Below are 19,725 nucleotides of genomic sequence, written 5' to 3' on the forward strand. Positions count from 1 at the left end.
CCGGGACTGTGGCAGCCCTTTCTTACTGAGGTCTGCCCTCACACGTTCGCCTACATGTCTGTAAATCTCCACCAGGCTGTTTATTGCTGCATCTCTAACCTAGACAGAAGAGAAGAGGTCTTACAGGTCTTCATGTCACTCCCCAGCTCGATCAGACAGAATCTAACAGTCTATATGCCACCCCAGTTTATCACCAGCCTACCAGCACAACCATGCACACAATCCTCGTACATGCCAGACTATGTAAACGGCACATGTGGGTGTTTCCACTCCCATAAAACAATCCCAAATCATAGAAAATCCAAATTGTAGAAAAAGTCTTCAGCTTTTTAAACAGACCCCCAAGTTCTCCCCATTCTTTAAGATCAGGAAACCAGAATTTTCAAAATGAAAAAAAAAAAAAAAAAAAAAAAAAAAACAATGAACTACGCTACAAGGAAGGCATCAGATATGTAATGGTTTGAATGAGAATGGCCCCCAGTTGGTGGAACTGTTTGGGAAGAATGAAGAGGTGTGGCCTTGTTGGAGGAGGTGTCCAGTCCCAGTTAGCTCTCTCTGCCTCGTGCTTGTGAAACAATATGTGAGCTTTCAGCTCTAACGCCATGCCTGCCTGCCTGCTGCCAAGCTCCCCACCATGACGGTCATGGACTCTAACCTTCTGAACCTGTAATCCCTATACAAACTCTTTCTTTTATAAGTGGCTTTGGTCATGGTGTCTCTAGTAACTAAGATATTATATAAGTACATTATGTAAAGCATCAGCTTCATGTGTAAGGAGATTAAAACAAGAAACAAAAAGGAGCAGTAACCTGCTACAAGGGCCCTACATTCAAGGAATTTACAATGCTAAAACAAAGAAACACTGCACACAAATGCCACTTTTAACAGAAGGCAGGATGTGGTCAACACTGTCCAAAACCAAAGATCACAGCAGAGAGGGAGGAACAGGGCTGTTGGGTAAAGTGCTGGCTGCGTAGGCACAAGGACCCCGGTGATCCCTAGAACCCATGTGAAAAAAAAGCCAGGTGGGCACATCTTTATACTCCCAGCACCGGGAAAGCAGGGACAGATGGATCCTGGGGTTCAACGACCATCAAGCAGAGCCCACATACTGAATTCTAGGGTAGAGAGACTATCTCAAAAAATAAGTTGGACAGTGCCTGAAGAATGATATCTAAGTTGTCCTCTGGCCTCCATGGGCATATGCGTACACACAGGCATGTGTGCATGCATGCTCACACACGCACATGCACCTACAAAGAGAGAGAGAAGGTGGGGAGGAGGGAGGGAGGAATCACGTCAGTGTTCAGAAGAGTCAGATTTTGCCAGGTTCAGAAGTGCGGCAGATGGTCAGGATCCAAATAAGACCCTGCTGCTCAAAGGCAGGAGGCACTTGGGCCCTCACGAACTACAAGTGCATCATCTGCCCAGACACAAGGATCTACTACACAGGAGTGAAATAAGGAGGAAGGGACGGGATGGATGTGTTTTCTTGGAGAAAATTCATGGAGTACACATTAAATATCAATGTACTGATGCTAAATTTCTATAGTATAAAAATGGCACGTGAGGTCATTGAGACTGCTCAGCGGGGAGAGTGGCTTGCTACCAACCACGCCTGACAGCCTGACTTTGATCCCCAGATCCCAAGCAGAAGGAAAGAACTGCCTCCACAAGGTGCCCTTTGACCCCCACAAATGAGCTCTTTACAGATACATATGTTTATTTTTTAAAAACATGTGGTTATATGAGAAAATACTTTTGTTGTTATATGAAACACTGAACTTTCTGGAGTAAAAATATTACATCTGAGTGTTATTTCCAAAAGGTTCAGAGAACAAATACACATCTTCAAGTATGTGACGCACAAGCAGGCGTAAAATAAATCTGCCAGGGCTACCTGACAGACCCAAGTGCTCACTTGACTGTTCTTCTGGCTTTTCTGTGAGTTTACAATTTTGCAAACAAAAAGAAAACAATAAATTTCAATACAGAATGGCATAAGGGCCAGGCAGGAAGTGACAGGGATGCAACTGAGTTTTAGATTTGTTCTGTAGCAATGCAACCAAAGTATGAAGGTGTTGTGGGATATTTGTTTACACTGTGTGAAGATATGTCACTGTGACTGGTTTAATAAAGAGCTGAATGGCCAATAGCTAGGCAGGAGAGGACAGATGGGATTTCCAGGTAGAGAGAAGAAGAGATAAATCTCGGAACGTGGAGATGCCAATGAGACATGGAACAAGTCGGACATATGGTACAGAGGAGAGGTACTGAACCATGTGGAAAAATGTAGATTAATAAAAGCAGGTTAATTAAGTTGTAAGAGCTAGTTGAGAAAGAGTCTAAGCTAAAGGCCAGGCTTGCATACTTGTGTCATACTGGGGGGCTGGCAGTACCATAAAGGAGGGAGGGACATGGGCGCCAGCCCCGACCCTATGTGACCTGGTGTCGCACGACAGGTCATGATCTGTATAAACCTCTTCTTGTAATAAATCACAGCTCATTCATCTTCTCTTAAATCTCATGCTACAGCCACCAATACTCAAATGCTGAATCCCTAAGCCCCAAGGCAGGGACAGGGCCTCTAATGAAGATTTGGAGCTGGGGCTGGAGAGATGGCTGAGAATCTGTACTGCTCTTAGAGAGGACCTGAGTTCAGATCCCAACACCCATGTCAGGCAGCTTACAACTGCCTGTAATCCCAGCATCATATGATCCAACAGCCTTATTTGGACTCCTCAGGCACCCGTACTCACATGTGCACACACATAAATGAAAATAAAAGTTAATCTTTTCATAAAGTTTTGGGCTTGGAGCTTGACGGTGGAACAGTGGATGGCTGAGGTGACTGGCATTAGTGAGGCAAGGTGGTGCATATATTCCTGTAGGTGCAGTGTGCATGCCAAGTGCAGGGTGTTTTACGTGCAGAGATCACTCCAAAGGCAGATGTGGGGGCAGGGCTAGAGCTGGGGGGGGGGGTTCATTACACACACGTGGCCTCAGCCTTAATCTCTAGCTCTGCCAAAGAAAGAAAAGGAATCTGAAGTCAGATGTAGCTGTGGGGATTGTTTTTAGTGTTTAGTAGCGAATCTCAAGCCAATAAATCCTGTCTACTACAGGGAACTAAAAGTCACCCTGAAGTACCGGCCTTATTTTTCACAAGATGGGAAATGGAAATAAACAAAAACATAAAAAAGGAATAAGGATTTTCTTATTAAAGGCCTATGGATCAAAACACTGTAACAGGCCATGCCTGGGGGCCATATAGTACAAGTGCCTACCAGATTCTGGGCAGAAATTTGAGATATAGTTTGTTGATACAATTTCATATTTTCCATTTGATTAAAAAATTGTTTCACTCGTTTTATTTTTATTAATTTTTAAAGTTTACGTGTATTTGTGTTTTGCCTTGCATGTATATGTGTATGTACATGTGTATGTGTGTATATGTGTGTGTGTGTGTGTGTGTGTGTGTGTGTGTGTATGTGTGCATTTTGTGTGTGCCAGAACTAAAGTTATGGACAGTTGTGAGCTGCCATGTGAGTGCTGGGAACCGAACTCAGGTTCTCTGCAAGAGCAGTAAGTGTTCCTAATTTCTATTTTTGAGATAGAGTCTCACTATGCAGTCCTGGCTGACCTGGAACTCACATGGACATCAGGCTGGCCTTAAACTCTGAGGTCCACCTACCTCTGCCTCACAAGTGCCGAGACTCAGGGAATATGCCACTGTAGTTTTTTTCTCCTAGCTTTTTTTTTCTTTTAATTTATACAGTCTTGATAACAGTTATATAGAGAGCAGTTAGACACAGTCCCGCTCAAAGGCCTGCCTTTCACATTTAGGCTGCACTGCTACTACTACTGAAAATCAACCCGGGGTGCCTGACTTTGGATAATGAACACTGTCTTTCGGCACATGAATGTATGTGTGTTGTCTAACCAGGACTCCCAAGATTTGGTATATGCAAAGTATATCCATACCAACATTGTGAAGACACTCTAAGATGCCAGTACAATAAATCATTTTCACTTATTTAAAACAATACAGCTGGCCAGGCGGCGGCGGTGGTGCACGCCTTTAATCCCAGCACTCAGGAGGCAGAGGCAGGCGGATCTCTGAGTTCAAGGCCAGTCTGGTCTACAGAGTGAGTTCCAGGACAGCCAGGGCCACTCAGAGAAACCCTGTCCTGAAAACCTAATAAATAAAACAATACAGCTAAGGGTTTCTCAAAAACCCACTGGATGTGGCAGGTGTGGGATCTCTGCAAATGACAGTGTCCACCTCAGGCTAAGGAGACTCTTACTAAGTTGTGTCCAACAGTGACACCAGGGACTAAGAACAATCACCCTCCCAAGCACGTGAAGGAAGACTCAAAAGCAAACCCACACTACTGCCCTAACAGGGAGGCAGGCTCAAGAGCAAGAGGAACACCAGGGTCAGCCATGCATGGCCAGGACATGTCTGCCCTCTAGGCTTTCTGGGTTGACCTAGAGAGCTCAAAGTTTGATATATTCTCTTCAAATTGATACTCAATGCTATCTCTAATATCAAATACAAAAACAACTGAACTAATGTGTTCAGAATATGGGATTGTGCTGACATGTGATATTTAACCCTAGTTACTCCCGAATAAGGGGAACATCCCAAAACCCTAGAGACATCTCACACATTAACTTCCACTCTGGACTTGAACAAGGGAAGTGGAATCAGGGAGCAGTGCTATGTAAGAACAGACGGCCCCCAACTGTCCCATAGTTCAGGCAGTTCTAGGTGCTGTATACTATGTGCTTGCTAATGGAGGTTCCCCTGGTGGACAACTTCAGAAGTGAAAACCTGGGAAGAACAAGAAGAACTCTGAGATTCATCTGAATAGCTTTAAAGGGAACAAGAATATCACTTTCAGATTTCTACTTTGGGATGTGAGCTTCTGAGCAGGGCAATACTGATGTTACTCCCACAGCACACAGCAGAGGGTCCTGGGCTGGTGAGGTGGTCCTTCCGCATCGCCACTTTAAACACCATCTAGTACTAACGCACAGCGAGGTCACCTCTGCTGTGAGGAAGGATGATGCCCTGAAGAGTCCTGCCAGCTATCACACTGTGGGGTCAGTGAGTGTCTCTCCTACATCTGGAGGATGATGTTCGCACCAGTTACAGAAATACACCGTGTGCTATACGCTCGCTAATTGAGTTTCCCCTAGCATCTACCCCACCTAGTCCTGTGTGCCCGCCTTCCCTGGGAGCCCGCCTTCCCTGGGAGGCTGCCTAGTCCTGGGAGCTTGTCTTATTCTGTGAGCCTGCCTTGTTGGGGTAGATGTTTGGACTTCTCCACAAACCAGACAGCAGGTCGTTAAGTTGTAAGTGCTGTCACACTAAATGGTGTGTCTGGCCTGCTCCGTCTCACAAAGTGCACTCAGTGGACACTATTCTGGTGCAGATCCAAGGCCACCCACAGGTCCACCATGAACACCCCATCACTGGCCTGTAAGCAGCTTAATAAGAGATAATAACCTCAAGTAGGTACCATGTAGTGGCACTGACATTCCACATGGGACTTCTTCTGCAGGAAACAAAAGACGCAGAAACAAGGCCGAAGGCCTGAGGGTGAGAGGTCAAGGCAAAAGCACTGAAATCTTCCTGAAGAACTGCTGTGGCCATTTTAGGCTTCTTTTAATTTTTGAGATTTGATTTTATGTGTATGAGTGTCTGTTGGCATGTGTATCTGTGCACCACAGTGTTACAGATGGTTATGAACCACCATGAGGGTACTGGGAATTGAACCCAGTCTTCTGCAAGAACAACCAACACTCTTAGCCATCTCTCCAGCCCCTGTGGCCGTTTATAACTGATAGACTATAAAGTAGGATTTGGTACACAAAAATCACTGTGATTTCTCAGCCCAACATACAGCAGAGGGTAGAACGGCCACTCATTTGCTGCAATAGTTTATAAATGCTAGTGAATAGCTAATCTCTTAAATCTGAGTCAGAGCTCCCCAGAGGTAAGTCCGCCCGCCCACCTGACGCACACAGCACGCACAGAACACCAGAATGCATTTTCCCAGGCTGCGGTCTGTCCACTCACCTGGCTGTTGGGATCTCCCAGTAAGTTACATATATGTGGCACAATCTTGCTTAGTGTTAGCGTCTGGGCCCCAGAGCTGGAAATGAAAGGCATGAGTGAGAACAAGGGGCAGAAAGAGGCCGGCGCCCACATCTGCCCTTCTCCACCCCCACCCAGCATTAGCCCCTTAAACCGAGGTTCCCTCCATCTACTCACAGTGGCTTCAAAGCATTCCAGAGCCCATTTGCTGGGCTCAGGCCCCTCTATGACCTGGCCCGAAGACTACAACAGGGCCTGCGCCTTGCTGTCCCTCTTGCCTCAGACCCTCGCTCTGCTGTGTCAGGCCACACTTCCTGTCCTGCCAAACTCCGAGGCCCCAACCAAACTCTTCAGGGTCACCTCTGGAGCGGCTTCAGACATTCTGCTAATGTTGCCGCTGACAAGATGGCTGCAGGCACCTGAACACACACTGCTCTACTGGGGAACCCAAGCCTGTCACTTTTCTTTGGGGTTTATTTCTGCTTTTATTTGTGCGCATGTCTGTCTGTGTGCAAGCCAGAAGAGGATGTCATATCCCCTGAAATGAAATTTAAGGCAGTTGTGAGCCACCTGACGTGGGCTCGGGGAACCCAACTCAGGTCCTCTGGAAGAGAGGCAAGTACTCCTAATCACCTCAACATCTCCCCAGCCTTCCCACCACTGCAGTGCTGAAGCCACGGACATCCTTTGTGAACGCTGCATAAAACAGCACAGACAACTCCGGAAATTACGTCGGCAGTTTCTTTTACAAACTAGAAATGGGGTGGGGAGTGCAGGGGTGGATCAGTGGTTAAAAGCCCTGGCTCCTCTTCCAGAAAGCAGGGATTCTATACCAGCACCCACATGGCGGCTCACAATCATCTCTACTCCAGTTCCAGGGGATCTGACACCCTCTTCTAGCTTCCAAGGGCACCAGGCACTCACGTGGTGCACAGGAGGACATGCAGGCAAAACTCCCAAGGATAATAAATGAACAAACAATGAAAAGAGCCCCTCCACTGTACTCTTACTGAAGGGAACTGAAAATTCACACTTGTGCAGAAATTTGCATACATACCCCAGCAATTTTCCTCCCGGGAGGCCCAAACTTGAAGTCACCCACATTTTCCTCAATGGATGAATGACTAAATAAACTGGACTACATCTACAGTATATATGCTATACCATATAATCTATACTCCAGCATAGGTTCTATTCCAAAGGATTGCACTCAGCAGTGAAACAAACTGACTATCACCATCAGTGGCACACAGTGCAAGCTCTGGGAATTTAACTAAGTGGAAATCTAGACGGCAACCCTGGGAGGTACACAGGCTTGACACCACTTGAGCAACAGTTTGAAGTGGCAAGATCATAGAGACAGAGTCCAGATTAGTGGCTGCCACAGGCTATAAAATGCGTGGCAGGAGGACAGTGGGTGGGAGCTTCATACACACACACAAGGCCTGTGTGCAGCTGTGGCAACTTGGGCAAGCTCTGGGAGCAGCACCCGTACCTCCTGCAGGGTCCTGAAGGCCACACCATCCTACGTGAAGTCCTACACTGGTCAGGGAGAGGGACCGCGCTCCTTCCCAGTTCATTTCTTTACAACTACCTGTAGATCTAATTACTTCAGAATAAAGGGCAGTGGTGGCGGCTTTTGTTCTGTTTTGTTTTTAAAGCTTTAGCCAAGGGGCTGGATTCAGATTATATTTGACATTTCTAGGAGCCCTAGAGCCAAATAAACAGGACACATGTTGGCCTGTGCCAATTATCCCAGCTCTTAAAGAGTGGAGGCAGGAGGATCAGAAGTTCAAGACATACTCAATTACAAAGTAAGTTCAAGACCAGAGGACTACATGAGACCCTATCTTAAAAAAAAAAAAAGCTGGGGTGGTAGTGGCCTATGCCTTTAATCCCAGCACTCGGGAGGCAGAGGCAGGTGGCTCTCTGTGAGTGTGAGGCCAGCCTGGTCTACATAGCAAGTTCCAGGACAGCCAGAGCTATAGAGCTGTTACATAGAGAAACCCTGTCTCAAAACAAAACAAAATAAAACAACAACAACAACAAAAAGCGTGAGCCACGCACAGTCTGCAGGTCCCCTCGGACTTACGCATTGAGTGTTGCAATAAGGCAGAGGCAGATGCCCTCTCTCGTGCGGAAGTTCTTGTGTTTGAAGCCTCCGAGCATTCTGTCCCACACGTACTGCAGGTGACAAGGAACAAGTCAGAGGGTAAGAATTCCGCAGCCCTTCACAGAATAAGAGCCTCTTCACAGGAACCAAACTGGCCCCGTTCCCATCAGCCCCCAGGGTTCGTTCACAGTCACACTCAAGCAGGACAAGGAACTATTTTATCAAACACCTGCCCTTATGTAACACTACTGGATTCTCCCCACACTCCTGAGGAGGTGTAACTACCCCTTTTTGTGACTGAGAACAGGACAGCCCAAATGACAGCAGGCATACACGGCTTTCTGTCTGGAATAGCTCTCCTCACCCAGGCTCACCCAACACTCCCCTGGGACACCGCTGCTGGCTGTCTTGCTGCATCCCCCAACAATGATCCGTGGGACCCTGGGAGACAGGGCTGGGTCCATCCACTCTAGCAAGCCTCTAAGTGTCATACAGGGACCAGGCCACCGCCAGGCCTACTGGCTCCTCAGATACCACCAGCTGCCCCTTTCCGGAGAAAGGGAGAGCCAGTCCCATAAATGAGCTAAAAGGCGTTAATAGATTAATCAAACACTCAATACCAATGTCCAGCCCACTAATTTATTCAAATGATACATTTTCTAGTTATATATTTAAATCTCTCATATGAGGAGGGACTGTGGGCCATAAGAATGTTTATCGCTATACTGGCTAGTTTTATGTTAAATTTACACAAGCTAGAGTCATCAGAGAGGAAAGAGCCTCAGTTGAGAAAATGCCTCCCTAAGATCCAGCTACAAGGCATTTACTTAATTAGTTATTGATGGGGCGGACCCCGCCCATTGTGGGTGGGGCCATCCCTGGACTGGTGGTCCTAGATTCTATAAGAAAGCAGACTGAGTAAGCTGTGACAAGCAAGCCAGTAAGCAGCACCCCTCCATGGCCTCTGCATCATCTCCTGCCTCCAGGATCCTGCCTGCTTGAGTTCCTGTCCTGACTTCCTTCAATGATGAACAGTACTGTGGAAGTGTAAGCTGAATAAACCCTTTCCTCCCCAACTTGCTTTTTGGTCATGGCGTTTTGTTGAAGCAACAGAAAACCTAACTAAGACCATCTCTAACCCATCAGCTTAAAAGAAATAAGCCCAGGGAGTTGCATGAACACTGTTTGTGCACACAGGCATGCTTCTCTTGTCCTACCTGGGGGTTAGCAGCTTGATCCATGATCTTTAGCAGCAGGGTCTGGTCTTGCTCCCTCACGGAGTCCTTAGCATCTCCCAGTCTGTCTATTAGACTTGGCAACACTGGAAACCAAAATGGAAACGATTAAATGAAAACAGATCTAGGGATCTGAGCTCAGCCACTGCTCATCTGCAAGAAGCTGGCCTAATTAAGGAATTCTAAAAGCCTATTCCATGGGTAGCCATTCCAAAGCCACCCATCCTTGGTCAGACCACTCTCCTTGCTGAAGTGCATTCCGTAACCACAGACATTGGCAGAACCTCGTACTTGGGCAGACTGTCTCTACCCCAGCTTCCCTCCAGCCAGTCTCAACATATGTGGAACCCAACAAAATATTAAATAGAGGCCCTGGCAAGCAAGGGTGACCCAAAAGAAACCTGAAGGAAGGAAAGAGCTGGGTAAGTACTACATGCCTAAAATCTTAGCACTTGGGCCATGGAGGAAGGAGGATCAGGTCATAAGGTCATCCTTTGCTGTGTGGAAGGTTCAAGGCCAGCCAAGGCTATATGGCACCCAGTGTGGAAGGAGGGAGGGAAGGAGGGAGGGAGGGAAAGAAGGAACTTAAAGTAGGAGGACTCTCAAGGACCTCTCTTTCCCTGAGTTAATTGTTGATGGAAGAGGGAGACGTTTTCATCAGTGGTTACACTGCGGATAAAGGCCCATTACCCTAAAACAACCCTTCACCTACACTTGTGTAAGCAGCCCTAATCAAATTCAGCGGTCATGGGAGAAAAAAAACAAAACAAAAAAACATGAAATCAGAAGAGGGATTGGGTAGGAAAGGAAAGACATCAGCAGGAAGGGGGGGACGGACAGAAGGTAACGGTAAGAGTGGGGATATGATCAAAATACATTAATGTGTAAAATGCAATGCTATATAATTAACATGTGCTAATAAAAACATTAAACGGGGCTAGAGAGATGGTTCAGTGGTTAGGAGCATTGGATGCTCTTTCAGAGGACCCGGGTTCAATTCCCAGCACCCGCATGGCAGCTTATAACTGTCTGTAACTCCAGTTCCAGATGATCTGACACCCTCACACAGACATACATGCAGGCAAAACACCAATGCACATAAAATAAAAATTTTAAAAGTTAAAACAAAACAAAACAAAACAAAACAAAAAAAAAAAACAGGGGCTGGAGAGATGGCTCAGCGGTTAAGAGCACTGGCTGTTCTTCCAGGGGTCCTGAGTTCAATTCCCAGCAACCATATGGTGGCTCACAACCATCCATAATGAGATCTGGTGCCCTCTTGTGGTCTGCAAGCATACATGAAGGCAAAACACTGCATACATAATAAATAAATCTTTAAAAAACCAAAAAAAAAGCAACAACAACAACAAAAAAAAAACAAAAAACAAACAAAACAAAAAACCATTAAACAGGTCCTGTCTAGGGGCAAAGGGGATCAATATGCTTTACTTATAGCACACATAAGACACACACCACATTTATACACTGCAGCATGGGCCAGCCCAGCCCACCCATTCCTATCCCAAGCCTGTTAGGCCTCCCTTTTGTGAGAATCCATGAGAATTCTCCTACATTGAGCTAATGTAGGAGGGAAATGGAAAATGGTTCAAACACCAAATTCCTAGCAGTAAGCTTTTATATGGTCCCACCATCTTTCTCAGTGAGCACACTTACCCAAAGCTACAGAAAAGGAAAAGACAAACACTGATGATGAACGCCACTGGGAAATGCCAGCTAACATTGTGGCTCAGTGGTTAGAGTCCTTGACTGGCACACAGAGCCCACACAAAACAGAAAGAAGAAAGGAAAGAGGAATGGAGAGATTCTCTACAGAAACAGTAGAATAAATAGAACTGCTTAGTGTTTACATTGCCACCATGAAACATCTTGGTTTAGTGACCTTTAAACCGTGGGAAAAGCCAACTGGCTCCTTTTTTTTGTAGGACTTTTCAAAGAAAATTGCCTCTCAGAGGGAGGGCTGGGGACAACATGTACTGGCTGGCATCAAATCTGATGGTTAATCTTGCATAAAGTCCTCAACTGGCAGTATTTTATATGCGAAGATCACAGCAGGAAGAAATATTTCAGGATTAGAGGGGAAAGTGATGTGGGGTGAGTCCGGAGTAGGAGTCTGCTGTTCGCGGCTTACCGGTGCCGATTTGCGCCTTGAACCGGTCCTGCAGCCTCGTCACAAGCGCAGACAGGATGTCCATGCCCAGGAGAACCACCTGCAACGGGAAACAGGCACGGCGTCAGCGGTGCAGAGAGGTAGCGCCGGCATATCTGGTCCCTGCGGTCCCAGAGCCCGGGGCGCCTAATGACTGGGAAGCCTGGGCTGGCTGGCCAAGAAAGGATGCTAAGCACTGAAAAACCGGTTTCAGAAACTCGCCGAGGCGAAACTCCACTGCAATAGAAGCAGCCCAACCCACAGGAGCCCATCACGGCCCGGCCCCGCCCCGCCCCGCCCCAGAGTTGCGCATGCAAATTAACCGGGTCGCAGTACTAAGCCTCCCTCCGGTCCCGCCCAGAGAGGCACGTATGCAAATTTTCAGATGTGTGGCGCGCGGCCTTCTGGGTAAAGCCAAGCAGGCGTCTGAAAGCCCCTCGGGAGTTTCAGGAAAGCAGAGAGGGTACTCGGCGTCGGAAGCTGGACTTGTAGAAAATACTGGCCACCGCGCGGGCTGGGTCAGGCGCCCCCCACGATGATCACCGCAAGCCTACCCGGGCCTGGAGCTTCCTGGCTGCTGGGCTTGCGTGGTTGCGAGCAACCATCCTTTTCTTGGGGTTGCGCTACTGTCCAATGAACGCATAGTGAGGACAGTACTGCTAACGCCTGACAACACACCTGCATCGGTTAGAGCCCTGCTCTACCTTGGTGCAATTTTTGGAAACCACAAAACCTCTTTTCCTCGCCTGAGCGTTCAAAAACAGTTTAAGCACCGCAGCCCTTCCCGCACTTCTTCCGTGCCCCGATAGAGGGCAGCCGTGATTACTGCATCATCTCCCAAACTTTCCCATTAGAGCCGAGGAACTGTCTTTGACACTAGCCTATGGACAGACTGCTTCAGTTTGTGACTATAAACTTCACAGGCTTCCGTATCTTAGTTCACGTCCGGTTTCCAAACAGATCCACTTAGGTCAGATACCAAACCAGCCTTGGAATAAGTTAGATACTTGTTGAGACCCACTCTATATAGCTCCGGAGTGGCCTGGAACTTAGTGTGTAGCTCATGCTAGCCTCAAACTCACAGCTCCCTGACTACTGGAAACAAGGGAGTGTGCCCCCGCCCCTAGCTTTTAAAATAGGTTTATGAGCATTTTCTTTTTTAAAAAATTTTTAGTTCAAATTACTGATTTTATTTTTGAGCCAGGGCATTTAAGTTTTCCTAGTTTGGCACAGTAGGGAAGGGAGTTGACTTTACAGTATAGAAACTGATAAACCACCTTACCCAGGTGACCAAGGTCCACATGAACAATGCTAAGTCATGCTGGTGATGTAAACTTAATATAATGTAATATACACTTCACCTCTGTGACAGTCTCTCCAAGCCTATAAACCATGAGTAATCCCAAGAAAAACATGAGGGAAAGAAACTCAAACACCTGACCAGTACGCTACTGTTAAGATCAAAACCTAGGATGTCTGAGAAATTGCCACAGGTAAGGGACAGCAAAGGAGGGAAACTGCATGTAACAGGTGTCCTGGATAGAATTCCCGAGAGGAGTGGGGGACTTTTCCTGGGGAAGAGCTAAAGAGGTCTGATCTGACCACAGGTAAGAAGACGATAACCTTGTAGCAAGTGGTCCTCCTTCTGGGAAAGGGAACCCAGACAGTAAGAATAACTTTTTATAGCCTTTTGATTTGCCTGGGAAGAGGAAAATAGCATTCCAAAGATGGTTTTTTGAAAGAACCAAACAACGAATGGACCAAGTTAAGAGTCAATGAATGGGCTCTATTTAAAGAGCCCTGTACAGAGCAAGGGAAATTAAACAGGAGGGAGTCAGGGAATAAATACAGCACACGAGGCGATGGATTAGAGCACTCCAAAGTGCAGGTGCACAGCAGAGGAGCAGACGGACGCTCAGACACAGCCAAGGCTGACATTGTCTAGGCAGCAACTGCAGGAAAGAGGGAGAGAGGGAAGGGGAGGGAAGAAGAAACAGCACAAAGGAATAAGAACTGTGTACTGATGGAGTGTAACTGAGTGTCAGTGTGGGAAATGTCTGCGGGAAACCAAATATAATTTAACGGTATGCTCCAGCAATTTGATTTCTGGACATAAAGGCACAGGAGGTAAAGTGCAGTCAGGGTCAACATCCGTGGCATCATTTCTACAAGTACCATAACAGATGAGTGGACGCTCAACTCATGGGCTTATCCATAGAACGCAGTCCTAACATGAGTCAGCACACTCGTCTCCTACCCTCCTTATCCACAATTGTGCTTTCTGCAACACACAATAAACTCCTAAAATAAACAATTTATACAATTTAAACTGTATGCTGTTCTGAGCAGCACAATAAAATCTCAGTCCCACTGAGAATGAGAATCATCCCTTTGGCATGCAGGATCCAATGATGCCCTCCATGAGTCACCTGGCAGTCCTCCTGGCTGGTCTGCTGGGATCCGAGTGTGCTAAGGAAGCCCTTAGCTACTTAAAAATGTTCCCCAAGCACAAGAGTGAGCGGCACTGAGAATTTGGATATGCCAAAGGGAAAAGTATTGGGATTACAGGGGCATAGTTTACACACTATGATTACATAGCTCCACACCTGGCTTCCCTTCAGTGAGGACTTCACAGCCTGGTGAATATATGGAGAAACACAAATGCACAGAACGCCCTCCTACTGGACACCGGGACTGACTAAAGAAGAGAAGGAACGGAAGCAGGTGCCATTAGTTCCCGTGCAGATTGAGTGACAACAAACAGAATTCACCCCGGCCAGGAAAGACCCAAGCATCTGGGGCACTTTCTTGACACAGCGAGCTCCAAAGAGCAGTGGGGACAGTGCTATTTTTACATAAACGCCCTTGGGTCACTCCAGGATCTGGAGGGAATAAAAAGAGAATGCCACCTGTAACCCACCAGACACAAGCAATACAGCTGCAGCAAACAGCTGGCCCCATGCTCCTGGGATAGGAGAAAATCCAAGCCAGAGAGACACAAACTTCACAGGACTAGACTCGTGAACTGGACCACACTCGACTCTCTAAGGCACTTTGGGAGAAGCAAAGCAGTACAAACCCATACTGAGATTATCCAAGGCCATGAGGTTTACAAACCACCCAAGCCTTCTGACGGTCAAGGCAGTTTTCAGCTCTATACACTGACCTGGTGCCCTCGGGCTTGCTCACCTCTCCCCAGCTAGAAGACGACCTTGGACAAGTCACAACACCTCCCACCAACACCACATTGACCTCCAAAGTCGCCCGACTCTCCGGTGCCCTGATAATGCCAGGTCCTGGAAAAACACACGGGCTCCCTAAGCCCAGACTCACTGGGGACAGGGAACACCAGACTCAGCCATCGACTGCCAACCGTCCCATCTCCACGTTTGAAAAGCACCACCTAACAATACATCCACTCTACAGAGCACACAGGAGGGCTAGCAAGCTTCATCAATATGCCTGGTACATAGTAGGTACCCATAAGGACCCCGCCTCTTCATCAGGAAAACATGTGTTAGGGCAGGGTTGGTAAAGTGCTTGCAATCAAGTGTGAGGACCCAGTGTCCATCCCTAGAACCCACAGAAGAGTCAGATGTGGTGGCATATGCCTGTAATCCTCATATTAGGGAGGCAGAGACAGGAGGATCCCCAGGTCTTGCTGACCATGTAGTAGTATTATCAGTGAGCCATCATCTCCAGACATAAAATCAAACAGGGCATGATGGCACATGCCTTTAATCCCAGCAGAGGCAGGCGGTTCTACTGAGTTCGAGGACAGCTTGGTCTATATAGTGAATTCCAGAACAGCCAGGACTACATAGACAGACACTGCCTCAAAAATAAATAAACAAGTAAATTAAACTTAATAATAATAAAAATAAAAGTGGAGAATGATTGATGAAGACATCTGACCTCTGGCTTCCACATGCATTCGAGCACACAGAGACACACAGACACACACACACACACACACACACACACACACACACACACAAGTCAGATAAAGTAAAGAAACAAAGTCATGAAATGCAAAGAAAAGGCAAGCCTGCCTAAAAGCACAGCACCAATGACGACTGGTAACACTGGCAGTCACCCTGGACACATCAGGCATGCCCACACATACAGTCTCCATTGAGAATGCTATGGAAACCTCCCCAGCCAACAGATCTACAGTCCATTCTCAGTGGATCTGCATCCTACTGCAGCTAGCTTTCATGTTACTGGCCCAGTCCTCCAAACACAAACAAGTGGACACACATGTCCACATGTGTGCTGCTCTTAGGACACGTATCCACACGTGTGCTGTTATCTCTTAGGACATACGTGTCCATACGTGTGCTGCTTTCTCTTAGGATCACATGATCACATGTCCACACGTGTGCTGCTCCCTCTTAGCACCAGTGTTATTAGGATATCTGCAGGCATAAAGATACTCTTCCTTCTATGGTAACACTGTCACAGAACACAGCGGCTGTCCTTGAGAATCAGTACGTGCTGCTGTATCTACACATTGTTTAGCTGTTGCTTCCATTGTTCAGCTGCAGCCTGGTATCAACTAAAGAGAAATTAATTAGCACTCTACACTGTGCTCACTTCCGATTCCAAGATTAAGAGCACAGTGCAAACCCAAGAGGGAAAACAATATAAGTTTGGAAGAATCGAGAATCAACGATAGGACCAGTTTCGCAGAGCCGTCCTAAGAGCAGTCACCTAGGGAGTTCCTGGACATTCATGGTCACACTAACACCACTGGGCTGACTCTTAATTAAATCCTTGTCTGGAATACCATCCAGAGAAGTTTCGGGACTTGTTATCAGCTAATGGCCAGTTGCTGCCCCTACACAGAGATGTAAGTATTAGAAAGGGACTTAGGACACTGCACTTTTCACAGGAGGCAACACTGGCCTCAAAAGGCTAGCTAGGGGTCAGGTGAACTCACAGTGCTGGGCAGAGTTAGAGAGCTAGGTCTGGAAGTCAGGCCTGCCCAGTACAACAACATCAATAATAGGAAGTATTCTGGGACGACCTAGTCCAATACGGTAATTATGGCGACATGTAGGGGCCTTTGCTCATCCGCACCCACTGGCTGGAGTTTGCTGGCACAGATTGCGATCCCAGTGCTGGGGAGACAGACAGGAAGATGACTAGGGCTTCCTGGCCAGCCAGCCTGGCCTCACTGGCGAGACCCAGGTCCCAGTGAGAGACCCTGTCGGAAAAAAAAGAGGGGGGGGAGCGGGGGACGACAAGGTAGACAAGGTGGCCTGCTTCTGAGGGATGATACCCAAGGCTGTTAATCTGGCTGCCATATGCATATGTGCACACACTCATTCACACTCATATACATACATGCACACATATACACACAGAAATGTAAAAGAATGTGAATGGAAACCAGAACCAGAAGTTTTCATTTCGTAAATGTTACTTAGAGGTAACTTTCACTACCCCCCAGCACTGCTGTCTGTGATTAATTAGCTAATTAATTAATAAAGTTAAATGAGCAAGGAGAAAGGAGGCAGGCCGTGGAAGGGACACAGGGCAGCCATGACACAGGACAGTGTTCAAGAGCTCGTCACACATCAACCTGCGGGAAAGAGGCGGGATTTAAGACACTGGTAATCTAGTCTAGGGAGCTACAGCACAAATGAGATCGAACAGAACTTGGTATTCCACACGATGAAACACCCTTTAACAACGAAAGAGAAACCAGTGACACACACACACCTTACCTCAGATGCACTTAGAAAAGACGAGGCGCGGTGAAAAAACAAGACGCCAAGGATAAATCTGCATACTGGATAAATCTGCTCACAAGAAACTTCCAGGAACAGAAGAGACAAACGGTTTCCTGGGGCTGCGGTTCGGAATAGGAATGACCCCGAACAGGCAGGAGGAATCTTATGGGGACGGAGAACGCCCGGAAACGAACTGTGATGACAGCTTTGCACATCCGGAGAGGACAAGTGAACAGTACCTGTGGGCCAGTTCTAGGTATCTCAATAGAACCTTTTTTTTTTTTTAAAGGAAAAAGCTATTATGAGGCTTAAAAAGAATTCTCCAACCTTTCTGGTGATGAGACCATGGAAGGACTCCGCTGCTGAAGAAGGCAGCAGGTCCGAGGGGCTGGGAGTGGAGCTATGGGTGAAGGGCAATACCTCTGTATAGACCAAGTCCCAAGAGGCAGTACAGAGCTTAGAGCTCACGGTGTCCACACCCTCACACACACACACTCACGCAACTCAGAAAGCCGAGTTTCAGCCTCCCACAGTGACCTGCTCTCTTTGTGGTAAACAGTTTTCCAAAATTCTGAAAAATGTATTCAGGTGACTTGCAAATTGATTCTTTCTCCAAACAGAACACAAGCTCCATGAACATAGAATTTTTAAAAAAGATTTACTTATTTATTATGTATACAGTGTTCTGTCTGCATGCCAGAAGAGGGCTCCAGATCTCATTATAGATGGTTGTAAGCCACCACATGGTTGCTGGGACTTGAACTCAGGATGTGAGGAAAAGCAGCCAGGGTTCTTAACCTCTGAGCCATCTCTCCAGTCCGAACACAGAATTTTTTACCTAGTTACTCCCTGTCTAGAACCTTCTCCGCTGAATAGATTCCCTCTTGTTCCCTTGGAAAAACATCTTTCTCTTGAATTCAAAGTCAAGATAAACATGAATACTTCCTGACATACATCCTTCTGTCCGTATTTCATTCATTAAAATACAGTTACATCACTTTCCCCCACCCCTGTTCTCCCCGAGCTCCTCCCACGGCCCCTCTCTCCATAGTTACTATTATGCATGAGGAGGAAGTGGCACATTCATGGAGGTCAAAGGACAACTCTGTGAATCAGTTCTCTCCTTCTCTTTACGAGGGTTGCAGAGATGGAATAGGAGCCCCAGGCTCCAGCACCACATACTTTACCGTGTAAGTCGTCTCTCCCACAGCTTCTGCACTTCTTTCCGTAGGGACAAAGAATGAGGAGATGGGCTCCTGTGTGAGAAACCCTGCACTACGTCTACATCCTAATTCTTGTTTTGTTTTGTGAGACAGGGTTTCTCTGTGTAGCTTTGTGCCTTTCCTGGAACTCGCTTTGCCAACCAGGCTGGCCTCGAACTCACAGAGATCCACCTGCCTCTGCCTTCCCAGTGCTGGGATTAAAGGCGTGCGCCGCCGCCGCCGCCGCCGCCGCCGCCGCCGCCACCACCACCACCACCACTGCTCGACTACATCCTAATTCAGTTCTGCCATCAAATGCCACCAAGCACGCCACTTCCGCCTTTGCCTCCCTGACTACAGAACTCCAATTGGTCTTCGGGGCTCTAAGATCTCCGCGGCTGGAGCTCTCCTGTTCATCCTGTTCTGTAGTCTACACTGAAATGGCAATGGCGGCCTCAGACTTCCACCTATGGCCTCCTCAGAGTTCATCACAGACCTAAGATATAAGTTCTACTCGGTCTTAAGGTGGTTGACAGTTTAAATCAGAAGCCTCTAACACATCTGATCATATATCCTTATTAGAATTCCTAATGTGTACTCATGAAACATACAATCCACTGCTATGCAAATATACAATACAATTATAGAACATATGCAAGACAGAGATTCAAAAAATGAGATTAAAAAATACATACAGCCTAGTTTCTAATCCAGTGACCCCACTAACCTGGCTGGTAAAGGTCCCATCAAGTGGATGGCACTGTTACACCCATCTTACAGAAAGTCAAGGAATTCTCCAGGAATCCCAAGAAGTGCCTCACTCTGACCAGGAGGAAAGGGAAAGTTGTGGTGACACACCCCTGAGGCTCTCAGAAGTTAAACTATGAGAAATCTCGGAGATAGACAAATCTTCCCGGGGCTATGCTCATACTGTTCCCTAACAATGGCGTTCGGGGCTGGGGAGACGGCTCAATGGAGAAGATGCTGGCTGTGCAAGCGTAAGGACCCAGTTCAGATCCCGGCACCCCTGTGAAGCTGGGTACAGCACTATGTGATGTCAATCCCGGCATTCCTACAGCAAGACAGGAGGCAGAGGACCCGAGTTCAGATCCCGGCACCCCTGTGAAGCTGGGTACAGCATTATAAGGTGTTAATTCCGGCATGACT

At 47.2% G+C, this 19,725-nt stretch overlaps 1 protein-coding gene and 1 non-coding gene across 2 annotated transcripts in view; one reads left to right on the top strand and one right to left on the bottom strand.

Annotated features, from left to right (window-relative positions):
- The window catches only part of Clasp1 (cytoplasmic linker associated protein 1), a 241,274-nt gene that overhangs the window by 147,140 nt on the left and 74,409 nt on the right, over positions 1–19,725 (bottom strand). The window contains exons 3-7 of the mRNA XM_059280301.1: positions 11,601–11,679; positions 9,434–9,537; positions 8,196–8,287; positions 6,086–6,161; positions 2–99 (exon numbers count right to left, since the gene is read on the bottom strand). Of these exons, the coding sequence (XP_059136284.1) occupies positions 2–99; positions 6,086–6,161; positions 8,196–8,287; positions 9,434–9,537; positions 11,601–11,679 (449 nt within the window). The remainder of the gene's footprint in view (position 1; positions 100–6,085; positions 6,162–8,195; positions 8,288–9,433; positions 9,538–11,600; positions 11,680–19,725) is intronic.
- Positions 12,219–12,343, top strand: LOC131925889 (U4atac minor spliceosomal RNA). Its single transcript, XR_009383388.1, has one exon. It is a non-coding gene; the product is annotated as a U4atac minor spliceosomal RNA (small nuclear RNA).

This window comes from Peromyscus eremicus, chromosome 15 (assembly GCF_949786415.1).
Source record: "Peromyscus eremicus chromosome 15, PerEre_H2_v1, whole genome shotgun sequence".
Lineage (NCBI taxonomy): Eukaryota > Metazoa > Chordata > Mammalia > Rodentia > Cricetidae > Peromyscus > Peromyscus eremicus.